At 48.8% G+C, this 14,874-nt stretch overlaps 1 protein-coding gene across 1 annotated transcript in view; it reads right to left on the minus strand.

Annotated features, from left to right (window-relative positions):
* Nucleotides 1-11,697, minus strand: part of AHRR (aryl hydrocarbon receptor repressor) — a 63,725-nt gene extending 52,028 nt beyond the window's left edge. Inside the window, exons 1-2 of the mRNA XM_083473201.1 lie at nucleotides 11,510-11,697; nucleotides 1,229-1,294 (exon numbers count right to left, since the gene is read on the minus strand). Coding sequence (XP_083329327.1) covers nucleotides 1,229-1,290 — 62 coding nt within the window. The 5' untranslated portion in view covers nucleotides 1,291-1,294; nucleotides 11,510-11,697. The remainder of the gene's footprint in view (nucleotides 1-1,228; nucleotides 1,295-11,509) is intronic.
* Nucleotides 11,698-14,874: the final 3,177 nt, after the last annotated feature.

A 14,874-nucleotide genomic window follows, 5' to 3' on the forward strand; every position in this document is an offset into this window, starting at 1 on the left:
ATGATAACATACACAAGGAGAGCACAGAGCGTGGCTTAGGTTTCTGCTGCCCTGCCACTTTGAAAATATACATCCTCCATCAGGCTGGGACAACACTGTCCCAGTTCAGATCAGGGTAGCTCAGTCAGGAGAGTATTAATCTCTTAATCTCAGAGTCATGGGTTCGAGCCCAACGTTGGGCGAAAGATTCTTGCATTGCAGGGGCTTCTACTAGAATCCTTGTGAACCCTTCCAACTCTCTACAATTCTTTGATTCTATGGAAGAGGGACATATTTAGGCCACAAATATGTCTAAATATTTGGGCCCTTTGTTGTTTCTCGACAGAACTCGCTGGGTTCTTATGAGAGACAACAGAGAAGAAAGAGAGCTGGCTGGCACCATCAGCTTGTTGGAGACAGGTAGCAATATAAATGGGTTAAATAAAATATATTAATAATAATAATAATAATAATAATAATAATAATAATAATAATAATAATTTATTTATACACCGCCCATCTGGCTGGGTTTCCCCAGCCACTCTGGGTGGCTTCCAACAAAATATTAAAGTACAATAGTCCGTCAAACATTATAAGCTTCCCTAAACAGGGCTGGCTTCAGATGTCTTTTAAAAGTCTGGTAGTTTTTTTCCTCTTTGGCATCTGGTGGGAGGGTATTTCACAGGGCAGGTGTCACTACCGAGAAGGCCCTCTGCCCTCAGTGCTGGACCTGTGTCCGGGCAAAACGATGGGGGTGGAGATGCTCCTTCAGGTATACTGAACTGAGGCCGTTTAGGGCTTTAAAGGTCAGCACCAACATTTTTAATTGTGCTTGGAAAAGTACTGGGAGCCAATGTCTTTCAAGTCCGGTGTTAAGTCTTATGTGGTCTCGGCAGCCACTCCCAGTCACCAAACTAGCTGCCACATTCTGGATTAGTTGTAGTTTCCGGATCACCTTCAAAGGTAGCCCCATGTAGAGTGATTGCAATAGTCCAAGCGAGAGATAACTAGAGCATGCACCACTCTGGAGAGACAGTCTGCGGTCAGATAGGGTCTCAGCCTGCGTACCAGATGGAGCTGGTAAACAGCTGCCCTGGACACAGAATTGACCCCATTCAGGACCAGGGAGTCCTCCACACATGTGCCCGCCTCCTGTCCCCCAAAAACAATAAAGGTAAGTCTTATGTCAAAGGCTTATTGTGAGAAGAATAAAATAGAATAAACAGACTGGATGGGATAAATACTTAACTGTTTCTGGATGGGTTTCCGTCTTTTCCTCCCAGCATACAGGCATTCTCCTGGAGGAATCATTGTCCTAGGATGGAAGATGAAAACATATCCTTTTACATTCAGTTAAAGCAATGCTCTTCCTAAGATATGCAATTATAAAGAAGAAAATTGCTAATTAAGTTGCTAACTGGTGTTAGCTGATTTCCTAATTAATACTGCACATAACATTCATATATATAAAAAATAATTGATCCTGTATAGAATACAGTGGTGCCTCGCAAGACGAAATTAATTCGTTCCGCAAGTTTTTTCTTCTTGCGGGTTTTTCGTCTTGCGAAGCACGGTTTCCCATAGGAATGCATTGAAAATCAACTAATGCGTTCCTAGGGAAACCGCTTGCCAGGCTGGCGGTGCGGAGAAGGGCTTTTCTCCGCACCGCAAGCCTTCAGGACAGGTACGGGAACAGAGGGGAAGGGGCGCAGCGCTTTCCCTCTGTTCCCGGGGCTTGCGTGGGAGGAGGGTTTTTCCTCCCCACCGCCAACATTCAGAAGAGCATTCTGAATGTTGGCGGTGGGAAGGAAAACCCTCCTCCCACCCCAAGTCTTCAGGAAAGCCATCCGATGCCGGGCGGCGGGAGAAGGCTTTCCCCCTCCGCCGCCCGGCACCGGGGCTTCGTCCCGATGCCGCGCGGCGGCGGGAGGCTTTCCCCCTCCGCCGCCCGGCACCGGGGCTTCGTCCCGATGCCGCGCGGCGGCGGGAGGCTTTCCCCCTCCGCCGCCCGGCACCGGGGCTTCGTCCCGATGCCGCGCGGCGGCGGGAGGCTTTCCCCCTCCGCCGCCCGGCACCGGGGCTTCGTCCCGATGCCGCGCGGCGGCGGGAGGCTTTCCCCCTCCGCCGCCCGGCACCGGGGCTTCGTCCCGATGCCGCGCGGCGGCGGGAGGCTTTCCCCCTCCGCCGCCCGGCACCGGGGCTTCGTCCCGATGCCGCGCGGCGGGGGGAGACGTTCCCCCTCCGCCGCCCGGCACCGGGGCTTCGTCCCGATGCCGCGCGGCGGCGGGAGGCTTTCCCCCTCCGCCGCCCGGCACCGGGGCTTCGTCCCGATGCCGCGCGGCGGCGGGAGGCTTTCCCCCTCCGCCGCCCGGCACCGGGGCTTCCTCCCGATGCCGCGCGGCGGCGGGAGGCTTTCCCCCTCCGCCGCCCGGCACCGGGGCTTCGTCCCGATGCCGCGCGGCGGCGGGAGGCTTTCCCCCTCCGCCGCCCGGCACCGGGGCTTCCTCCCGATGCCGCGCGGCGGCGGGAGGCTTTCCCCCTCCGCCGCCCGGCACCGGGGCTTCCTCCCGATGCCGCGCGGCGGCGGGAGGCTTTCCCCCTCCGCCGCCCGGCACCGGGGCTTCCTCCCGATGCCGCGCGGCGGCGGGAGGCTTTCCCCCTCCGCCGCCCGGCATCGGAGCTTCGTTCCGAAGCCGGCGGCGGGAGGAGGTCTGAGGACAGTGGGGAAGACGCGCTGCGCTTCCCCGCTGTCCCTGAGATTTCCCTATGGGCTGTCGTCTTGTGAAGCAAGCCCATAGGGAAATTCGTTTTGCGAAGCGCCTCCAAAACGGAAAACCCTTTCGTCTAGCGGGTTTTCCGTCTTGCGAGGCGTTCGTCTTGCGGGGTACCACTGTAGATTTTTTAAAAAGCATAAGGTTTTGCGCTCAGTATCATTCAAAATCTGAGAAAATTCTATTAAAGGTCTAACAGCCTATATTTCTGTGTGTTATTTCCAAAGTTCCTCTCTTCTCCTAGCACAGAAAGAGACCACACGTTTGGTATGTTAAAATGGCTTTAAAAAGGAGACACCCAGAGAGCAGGAAGCTGTTGGGAGAAAAATTGGGTCAGATTGGGTCAATCACATTTTAAAACGTGTTTTTGTTTTTTGGGGTGCTATTGGGTTGTTGTTTTCATTTTTATTAGGTGTACAGTGGTACCTTGGGATGCAAACAGGATCCATTCCGGAGCCCCGTTTGCATCCTGAATGGAACATAAGACGCACCTGCGCGTCTGCACGGGTCATGTTTCGCCACTACCACGCATGCACGTGATGTCATTCACAAACGGCAAAACCCGGAAGTAATGCGCTCCGTTACTTCCGGGTCTCCATGGAGCGCAACCCGAAAATACTTATCCTGAAGCATATTTATCCCGAGGTATGACTATACAGTCATACCTCGGGTTACAGAAGCTTCAGGTTGCGTTTTTCTGGGTTACGGACGCGCTGAAACCCCAAAGTACCGGAACGGGTTACTTCTCGGTTTCGGCAGTCGCGCATGCGCAGAAGCGCTAAATTGCGCTTTGCGCATGTGCAAAAGTGCCGAATCGCAACCCGCTTGTGGGCACACGCTGCGCTGTGGGTTGCGAACTTGCTTCCTGCACAGATCACATTCCCAATCCGAGTGTCCAATGTATTGTGGTTTTATATCTTGATTTTATTCTGTGAACTGCCCTGAGACCCCGGGGTATGGGGCGGTATATAAATCCAATAAACAATAACAACTGCAGCACCTCCTCCTCCTGTGGATGTACAGTGGTGTCCCGCAAGATGAATGCCTCGCAAGATGGAAAACTCGCTAGACGAAAGAGTTTTCCGTTTTGGAGGTGCTTCGCAAAACGAATTTCCTATGGGCTTGCTTCGCAAGACGACAATGTCTTGCGAGTTCCTGCTGGTTTTTTTTCCTCCCCCCCTTTTTCTAAGCCGCTAAGCCGCTTATCAGCTGATCCGATCAGCAGATAAGCCGCTAAAAGCCGCTAATAGCGCTAATCCGCTAATCCTTCAATGGGCTTGCTTCGCAAGACGAAAAAACCGCTAGACGAAGAGAATCACAGAGCGGATTCTTTTCGTCTTGCGAGGCACCACTGTACAACCATCCTCCGCTGCCTCCAAGGTAAGCTGCATCCCTGCCCAGAATGTGGAAGAAGCTCTCTTTGTTCTGAGACTGGGACTTCAGAGCCACTGAGCTACAGCATCACTGGACGGATGCTGCTGCAAGGGCTTCCTGGTTTGGCCAGCGGCGGAACATATGCCCATGCTGCCCAGGGCGGGTGCGCAGGACACGGAGGGTGCCCTCCCAGTTGCGGGATAGCCGCTCGGGTGCACGAGCTCCCAAGCCTCCCCCAGTTGCGTGTCGAGATCCCCAAGCCACCCCCTAAATAAATCACAATTCACACAGCATTTTTGTTTAAGGTTTTTGGCATAATTTTGGCCACAACTTTATTAAAATACATAATGTGAGTGGTTGCTTAGGCATTGGTTGCGACTATCTGACCCCGCACGGGGACAGAACTGACTCCCGTATTCCAGCGAAAGCCAGTAAGGGAAAACAATATTGGGGAGAGAATGGGGCTGGGCACCATACCGTCACCCCTCCCCACATGCTCCCAGGGGCTTGCGCGGCCCAAGCCCCATGCCAGGGATTCGGACAAATGTATGGCAAACCCCTGGATTCTTTAATGGAATTCCCTTGCAGCAGCAGCATTGGAGGGGCAGGCACTGCCAACCACATCCCCTCCACCAACCAAATTTTAACCAATACCTAACCGTAACCTTACAAGTTGTGACGATTTGCTACGCAGTAGGCAAAAAGCAAATGGCACCAGCCAATCTGCCAAATGGAGAAAATTCCTGCCAGGCCCCTGCCCCAAAAGCAGACGACCCCATGACAGGCATAGCAAGGTCAAACGCAACAGCCCAAAATTAGGGAGGGTGGGTGGGCGATCCGATGCACACAGCAAAAGAGACTGAAAAAAGCTGTGTGCCAAGAATATATAACCTTTGGGCCAACCCACTATGTAAATGGTAACATCAAAATCTCCCAAACAACCCATATTGGCCCAGGCACAGTCATGGCCATCCAAACGGTCCCACCCAGTAACCAAGAGGGGTGTCCTGTTAGACCCCACTGCAATACGGGCTCCCCATGAAGGAGAACACACTCTGTCAAAATGAAGGGGGGAGGGGGAAATGCCGCTGGCAAAGCGGTCCATCTCCCCCTTCCCCCAACGCCTTGGGGTAGGCTTGGGAGTCACCCCCTTCAGCGAAGACACCCAGGGAAATCCGTCCCCACCGCAACCCCTTCCTCCGCCCGGGGGTTCGGCAACAGCGAAGCTGTGAGGGGCTGCTGCTGGGCTGCTACCTGACGATTGTAATTAAGGACTTCTGGGCTGATACCAGTGGAAATAGGATTTATTCCACTAAATCCAGAACATCCAAAGATATTAAAACAGCGCCGGTTGTGGGGTTTTTTTGAGACTGTGTATGTAAAATCCTAGTGGAAATTACAGAGGCTGAAAGCATGGGATGGATATAGCAAGTCGAGGTCAATCCTGGGCTTAACTTGTTTTTTTAATTTATATCAGACTTCTATGGTCCATTATGTCTTCCCAGTTTATTTCTTTATGCCAAATCAAACTCCTTAAATGTCTGTTCAACACTTGACCTTCAGCTTCTGTTATTCTCTCTGGGAAGTACCAGTCATAGAAATGTAGAGCTGGAAGGGAGCACAAGGGTCATCTAGTCCAACCCGCTGCACTGCAGGAATCTTTTGCCCAACATGGGACTTGAACCCGTGAGATTAAGAGTCTCTTGATAATAACACATCATGCTAGGCACCCCCACTTCACGTTCTTTTAACATATAATCAGAAACAAGCCCTGTTGAATTTAGTGGGAATCATTTCCTGGTAAGTATGGGTAGCCTTGAGGGACAAGGAGGAAATCCAGAAACTCTGGAAACTATAAAAATGAAGCTGTTCCAAGGGGTGGGGTTGGGAGCAGAGGCCCCCCCCTACTGTTTTTAAAAAGCAACACTAAAAGCATTCTAAATCAAATAAAAGCAAGAAATAGGAGCATATAGAGATACAAGTCCTATTTAGGCACCCTGTTTTTACATGGAGTGAAAATCCCGTGAAGGAAGATTCTCACTCCAGCCCATCATCTTCTTTGACACACACACCCCAGCCCTCCATGAGCTGGAGGGCAAATTCCTTAACTCATCAGCCTCTTGGAACTCCAGGATCTCAAAATCTAATATACCGTAATCAAGGTTCGTAATCTTGTAAGGAAACTCCAAGCAGCTGTTTTAGGTGGCCTGGGTGAAATAAGATAATTTAACACCAAAAATAATCCATGTTCAATAGCAGATGAGCCTACCCCAGGGAGATAACTGAGGGTGGGGGCAGCACTGAGGCAGCACCTCGGAGGAAGATCTTAATAGTCAAGAAATTTAGTGTGAGAAAATAGGTTCCAGCCATGCGGGAAATTTTCCAGTGCTTCATTTTTCCATAGAAAACTTCATTTCATTAGGAATGATGAACGGATGCCAATCACAAATACTGTATTTTTTGCACCATAACACTCACTTTTTTCCTCCTAGAAAGTAAGGGGAAATGTCTGTGCGTGTTATGGAGGAAATGCCTACGGGTGGCATGCCTACGGATTTTCCTCCTCTAAAAACTACGTGCGTGTTATGGTCGGGTGCGTGTTATAGAGCGAAAAATACGGTAAGTATTAGGCAAGTTTTGAAGTGTTTAGCTTTGTCGGCTAAAAACAAGTAAAATAAACATGCTAAATTAGATCATTGTCCAAGACACCAGAAAATTTTCTGATGTAAACTGAAAATTTCCCAGGGCAAATTACCTTAATCTGTCATCCTTGACAATGACAAGGCGTGAATTGCCATGTAGTATTTCAGCAGCTGCACACTGGGTCACTGTCGTCATCAAGCTATCCACTACGGCCCCAAGAAATTATAGATTCAGGAAATGTGAAAGCTTCTTTAAGCATAATGGGTGTGAAAACAGCCTAACTATGCCACACCATCAAGAAGTGTTGGGTGAGGAGGAATGAGATGGCATCACAATTTAAAATTATATTGTTTTTGTATTTTAGCATTTTTTATATTGTGCACACTCGATCAAGCACAAAACTTAAGTTATATTTTAAACACGTTATATTTTTGTAAGCATATATTTTTTGAGCAGCCATCCCAATACAGTATTTCATTTTTGAGTGTGTGTGTTTTTGTTTGTCCAGAAACATGCTAGAAAGCAGGTGCGGCACTTGGGATAAGAAATGCACTCACACATCCAAATACATATAAATATGGAACAGCGTGCACAAAAATGTAACTCGGAAATTAATCCCTATTCTCATTTTTAAGTGCAAGTATTTCCTCTTTTCTCTGCAAGATTTATGCAACTGCAATCCTGGTGCCGAAAGCCACCGAATAAACATAATCACACAATGACATCACTTTAAGAAGCATTGGACAGTAAAATGAAGAAGCCTTCTGCCCAGCAAAAATGCCGTATCAGTAACTTGTCTGAAAAACAGTTTGCCTGCCACGGCTGAACTTCCTCTCTTAAGGCGCAGCCCCAGAGGAATGTGGGAGATGCTCTTTCCAGGGGAAGGGCCTGGCTCAGTGGGAGAACACTTGCTTTGGGGGCAGAAGGTCCCAGGTTAGGTTCCCGGCATCTCCAGGAAGCACAGGGAATGACTCCTGCCTGAAGCCCTGGGGAGCCATTGCCACTAAGGGTAGACAGTCCTGAGCAAGATGGACCAAAGCTCTAATCCACTATAAGCTTTCTGTATTTCCTGTCTAAGGTGCACTCACAAGCAGGCCCAGAAAACCTGTCTTTGCATCACACACAAACGGAATGCCTGGACTGCCATTCCTTTTTGGGTGGGATTCAATCACATACTGTCAACTTTAAAAGGTAAAGGGACCCCTGACCATTAGGTCCTGTCACGGATGACTCTGGGGTTGCGCGCTCATCTCGCTTTATTGGCCAAGGAAGCCGGCGTACAGCTTCCGGGTCATGTGGCCAGCATGACTAAGCCGCTTCTGCAGCGCATGGAAACACTGTTTTACCTTCATAGCATAGCAACTGGGCAGGGCTCCTGTGTATGTGCTGGTATGCTCAAGGGATTATGGCTGCCCTGTATCAAACCTTCCCCATTTTGTAGTCCTTTCTCCATGGAGTAAAATAAAAGTGGAACAGTGCAAATCCAATGTATGGTTGATTTTCTATGAATTTATAACAGAAGCGCAGCGTATGTAGTGTGTGAGTGTGTGTGAAGTTTGTACAAACTGAATGATGGGGGGGGGGGCGGATTTCCTGCTACAGCACGGAAACGCCGTTTACCTTCCCGTCGGAGCAGTACCTATTTATCTACTCGCACTTTTTTGTGCTTTCGAACTGCTAGGTTGGCAGGAGCAGGGACCGAGCAATGGGAGCTCACCCCGCCGCCAGGATTCGAACCACCGCCCTTCTGATCTGCAAGCCCTAGGCTCTGTGGTTTAGACCACAGCACCACCTGTGTCCTGACAACTTTAGGATCCACAAATAAGGTTCATCGCGCAAAAGACCTACTTCCCCCAAAGATCAGGTATTTTGTGACAAGGACACCATCAGGGCAGTGCACTAGAAAGTGTGGGTTAACACTCAGTAGAAGCAGCATTGTCTAACCTCCCCAGAAACAGACCAGAACTATCAAAGAAGGTCATCTAGAAAAAAGTGACTCTTTACATCACACCTCAGAATTTTTACAATGCAGAGGGGTTCCGGCACAAAGTCAATATGATTAGGAATCCCTGAAGACTGGAAGTTTGGAAACCACAGTAAAAGATGATGGACTACTTTCACCGACAATGTTAATTGGTGACTTCATTTTAATCATATTTCAATTGGAATTTTCTGTAGGATGAGTGTGAATGGCACTGCTGCAAACTTAGTTGTGTCCATCTCATTAGAAGAGATGTTTAAGGCAATTTTCAAAAGGCTTACAATATTTACTCAAGAGAAATCTTACACAGCTTCAAAGTTAGCTTAAAATTAGCCAATTGAAGTATATAAGTTCACTTAGCTAGCAGTTTAAAAGGTTGGTCAATCGTCTAAGAGCCTGACTCACAGTTAAGTGTACTTGGATTTAATTTAATTCTGTCTGTTAATCAAAGCACTCATATGGAATTATAACTAAAATTATTCTAAATTAATTTATTAGTAAAGTATTTAAGGAATCCGTTCCAGACCAGTGGAAGTCAGCAAACTTGAGGAACTCCTATGTGTGGTTCTAAATGAAGGATGGAGAGCATTTGTGTGCTGTAGCCCTGGGTCCAGGAAGTAGGTAGACTGTTCTGGAGTGGGTAACCCCCCCCACCCAAAGGGACGCAATCTGGGGCGCTCTAGATTCCAAGCTGCCACCAAAGGCTCCTGGGGCCTCCATGGGAGAATGGCCTATATCCACTATGGGCGTTTCATGCTTTGATAACCAGGACCAGCCCAAGACATTTTGGTACCTGAGGCAAACTACCAAATGCCTCCCTCCCCGTCCGGAAAGGAGGAGATCTACATCAGGAACGGGGTGGGGGTAATTTTCTACACTGGGAACAAGGGTGGGAGGAGACCAGCAGCACCTCTATTGGCCAAGAGCTGGCAATGGATGGGGACAGTGTAAACCATAGGTAGGCAACCTAACGCCCGGGGGCTGTATCCGGCCCAATCGCCTTCTCAATCCGGCCTGCGGGCGGTCCAGGAATCAGCATGGTTTTCCATGAGTAGAATGTGTGCTTTTATTTAAAATGCATCTCTGGGTTATTTGTGGGGCATAGGAATTTGTTCATTTTTTCCCTTCAAAATATAGCCCGGCTCCCCACAAGGTCAGAGGGACAGTGGACTGGCCCCCTGCTGAAAAAGTTTGCTGACCCCTGGTGTAAACAAACAAATAAACAAGCAAAACTTAACTGGGTTATGTAAATATAACTGCATCTCTGTGCTCAGGCAAAGGCATGGCTATGGCCGCGTGGGGGGGGGTGTATCCAGGCTTTTTGCCCTGTGAGAAGGTTCCAGAGGGGGCCATTGAGGCTCCCAGCCTGTGTGCATGGGGGGTGCCAAACTGGGTCTGTGACCGGGGTGGTTTCGCCCCTGGCTCAGATACTGTGGAATTTACTTCTGAGTAAATACAGATAACATTTACCTGGCTAGCATCCTGAGTTCCACATAACCAGTTTAGTCTTATTTTGAAGCGGAAGGAACTTAGAATCAGAATTTATTTGCACTAACAACCTTTTACTAGCTTGCACCCCTCTCTTGAAAGTCGCCTGCTCAGGATATTGCACCATATTTTATAAAGTTGTGCAAATAGCAGGGAGCATCCTATAAAGACATTTTCTCTTCTCTCAATCTTTTCGGGCCATGACCCTGTAAGGGTTTTTACATACTCACTAGAGTAGAGCGAAAGAGAGAGCACACAATGAGGAGAGTAAAAGTTGCAGGAAAAAAGGCAATGTGACGCATAAGCAAAGAATCATAGCTGCCAACTATTAATTTCTAAAATGAGAGATGTTTTGCGGTTTAGACCCCTTGTTCTGAAGCTCAGATGTGTCAGTGGGGAACGAAAGGCACTTTGTATATTCTCAGAGTCTCTCTTACCCTACATGTTCCCAAACTAGCATTAAAAGCCGGTTCCAAATAAGAATAAACTTTACCAATATCAATGTTTCGAAACAAATATTACTACTGTGTCTCGCACTATCCATGTTTACCCAGAAACGAGCCAATTTAAAATAAGACCGGGAAATAAGTCCTATTTTATAATTTGAAATTCCAGTTAACTAATATTTTTAGTTTGTTGGGGGAGGCAAAGGGTTTTGAAGGGTGAACTCTACTGCAACTCAAATCCTGCTAGCAGCAGATCGGGTTGCCGGATAAGAGACCAGGACGGATCCTGCACCTCGGAGAACTGCGCAGAAAGGAGTCCTCCGCCACTTCTATCCGTCTGCCATCACTACAGCAGAATTGTGGTGGGGAAAGTCGCTGCACCAGCCACTCTACCCAAATAAAGGTTCACCAGTCCTACTAAGATCGGAGGAACTTGCTGCCAGGTAATAAGTGCGCATAAATAACTCTTGGGAAAAGTTGTCCATTCTGCAACAGGGACACAGGCGCTCTTCTCAGCAAACAGCAAGGGGTGGAGGGCGAAGCGCCCATTGAGCCCAATCCTGCTTGCTAAGCTGCAAAAGCCCGCGTTTGCTTTCTATCGTCCAGAGACACCTGTCCAAGAAAGTAGGCTTCCCAAAAAACCAAACCGCTCCTGGTTAGCAAATCTGCGGGGGTTTTTTTTTAGTAGCCAACAGAAAGCTGTTGCAAAGCCAGCAAGTGAAGGGAGACCCGGCCTCTTGCACCCTTGGGAATATTGCGCAGGGCATTCCTCGCCCCCTTTGCAAAATCCCGAGCCCCCCCCCCCCCCGAGCTGCTTCGAGACTCACCGCACTTGGCAGCCCCGGCGATGCCCGTCTCGCCTCCGCGCGCCTGGAGCCGGAGCTTTCGCCGCCGCTTCCCCCGCTGGAGCCGCGCCTGGCGGGGCCGGCGCGCGGGAGCGTGAGGGCGAGCGGAGCCTCCCTGCGATCAGAGCGGCTGCTTCGCACGCGATGTTGTCGTCCCTCCCGCTGCTGCTGCTGCTGCGACGCGCAGGCGGCATCGGAGGGCGCGCAAGAGCCGGACTGCGCCGCCCGAGTCTGTGGGAAGCGCCGGGCGCGCTGCTAACTGTCCAGGCAGAGCTTCGGCCACCGGACTGCTCCGTCTGGCTCGGGATCGGGCCGGCCCAGAGCAAGAGCCGCAGCGGCTTCCCGGGATTTCAGGCGGAGAACATTCCCGGGCCCTTTTCCCTGGAGGGGATGAAGCGGGACTTTTCTGCCTGCAAGCGAAACTGCCCGCCCTGCGCCAGAGCAACGGGCACTCTTTATTCCGCCACACACACAGCCGTAGAAAGCAGTGGCGTAGCGTGGGTTGTCAGCACCCGGGGCAAGGCAAGTAATTTGTGCCCCCTAACCCGTGGATTTGCGCCCCCTAACCCTAACCCCCAGATGTTGCGGCCGGTGCGGCCGGCCCCCCTGCACCCCCCCCCACGCTACGCCACTGGTAGAAAGGACTCTAATCACGCAGGGACTTATTTTGGAATCGATTTTATTCATGCAAAATATTTTATCACTAACGTTATTTATTTATTTATCTATTTATTTTTAAATTGTTCAGGTCTATGGTAGCATGTGCAAGAAGATCCAACCTCTCCATTCTGAAGGAAATCAGCCCTGAGTGCTCACTGGAAGGACAGATCCTGAAGCTGAGGCTCCAAGACTTTGGCCACCTCATGAGAAGAGAAGACTCCCTGGAAAAGACCCTGATGTTGGGAAAGATGGAGGACACAAGGAGAAGGGGACGACAGAGGACGAGATGGTTGGATAGTGTCTTCGAAGCTACCAGCATGAGTTTGGCCAAACTGCGGGAGGCAGTGGAAGACAGGAGGGCCTGGCGTGCTCTGGTCCATGGGGTCACAAAGAGGCAGACACGACTAAACGACTAAACAACAACAAATGGTAGCATGTTAGCATCAACGCTAAGGACCACTTCCTTGCTGCAGGGTTGCAGGAGCATAACACAGCAGAGGGAATAATTTATGTAACAGAAGATGAATCGCCCCACTCCTAAACCTCACCTTCTGTGACCACATCCCCTTTTCTCCCAGGTCCAGTATACCTGAAGGAGCGTCTCCACACCTCCATCGTTCTGCGGTCCAGTGCCAAGGGCCTTCTGGCGGTTCCCTAACTGTGAGAAGCCAAGTTACAGACAACCAGGAAGAGGGCCTTCTCATTGGTGGCACCCGTCCTGTGGGAAGCCCTCCCACCAGATGTCAAAGAGAAGAACAACTACCAGACTTTTAGGAGACATCTAAAGGCAGCCCTCTTTAGGGAAGCTTTTAATGTTTAACAGACTACTGTATTTTAATACTTTGTTGGAAGCCACCCAGAGTGGCTGGGGAAACCTGGCCAGATGGGCAGGGTATAAATAATATATTATTATTATTACTATTATTATTATTATTATTATTATTATTATTAATTATTATTATTTCTCTCAATCTGGCCCTGATATTGGAAGTGTGGTTGGGCTGGTGAGACAACTGCTTCAGGTACAGAGCATTGGGGCAGCAAGGCAGGGAAGGGTTCAATTCAACTCTCCATGTACCCTGTAGAAATCCAGCTCAGGCCTGGCATTAGCAACTTGGCACCCTTGGGAAACCGTGAGGGCCCCAGGGCCCTTAACATTGTTATTTATTAAATTAGGTTGGACGGCGCCTTGTATGCCTCCTTCTGACAACTCCTGCAGCCAAGCTGGTGCCAAAGTCTGGGACAGCCCAGGACCTCCATACACAATGCCCACACTTGTGTCCCAAGGGGGTCGCATCAGTGCTGCTAAGGCAGCAAAAACAGTGCAGGAAGTAGCAGTAGCAGTTTACTGGTCTCTGCAGCCACAGCTGGTGCTGTGATTCTCCTGCTGTTTGACTTCACCCCCAAAGGCACATTCCATTGTCTCTGTAGACAGATGGATGCCACCAACACATAGCTGTCAACTTTCCCTTTTTTTTGCGGGAAATTCCCTTATTCCAGCGCCGTTTCCTGCTGCTATCCCGGATTGTTAGATATCCCGTAGACTGTCCCCGGACAGGTGAGGCTGCTGATCCCTTATTTTCAAATCTGAAAGTTGACAGCTATGCACCAACAGCCTTATTTTATCTTTCCCAAGGCAACACAAAGCAACTTACAACCAACCAACCAACCAACTTAGATACACTAAGAACAAAGCAGGTGGAAATACTTTAACAACATCCTGCCCACTTCTAAAAGGCCACAGATAGCTAAAGCCAGTGCTTTTCTTTCTAAAACAAATGTTTAGGGGTACTCTAATTTTCCTACTTGTATTGAAATACTGCCCCTCTAGGCTTCTAGAATAAAATTTAAAATACTAACGGATGCAAAGGAAAGAGGTGGATTTGCCCTGCCAGACCTTAAACTTTATTATGAAGTAGCAGCTTTTTGCTGGTTGAAAGAATGGCTGCTTCTTGAAAACACAGACATTTTGGATTTAGAAGGTTTCAATAATGTATTTGGATGGCATGCATATTTGTGGTATGATAAGGTCAAAGCACATAAAGCATTTAAAAACCATATTGTCAGGAAAGCATTGTTTAATGTCTGGATAAGATATAAGGATCTACTGGAAAACAAAACCCCAAGGTGGCTGTCACCAATGGAAGCGAAAGCTCAGAAAAAGCTCAATATGGAGGTCAAATGGCTGAAATATTGGGAAATTTTGGAACAAGAGGGAGATAGACTGAAATTGCAGAGTTTTGAGAAATTAAAAAACAAAGTGCGAGACTGGCTTCATTATTATCAGATAATGGAGGCATACAATTTGGACAAGAAAATTGGCTTCCAGGTGGAAAAATCAAAATTAGAAACAGAACTGCTAGAACCCAAAACTAAGATTTTGTCAAAGATGTATAACTTGCTGTTGAAATGGACTACACAGGATGAAACGGTGAAATCTGCTATGATTAAATAGGCACAAGATGTTGCACATAACTTAATGATGGCTGACTGGGAACAGTTATGGACCACAGGTATGAAGTTTACGGCATGTAATGCCTTAAGAGAGAATATTATGAAAATGATATACAGGTGGTACATGACACCAGTCAAGCTTGCAAAAATCTATCATTTGCCCGATAATAAATGTTGGAAATGTAAAGAGACTGAAGGTACATTCTTTCACATTTGGTGGACGTGCCCAAGGA

The sequence above is a fragment of the Podarcis liolepis genome (assembly GCF_965112155.1).
Source record: "Podarcis liolepis genome assembly, chromosome: 13".
Taxonomy (NCBI): domain Eukaryota; kingdom Metazoa; phylum Chordata; class Lepidosauria; order Squamata; family Lacertidae; genus Podarcis; species Podarcis liolepis.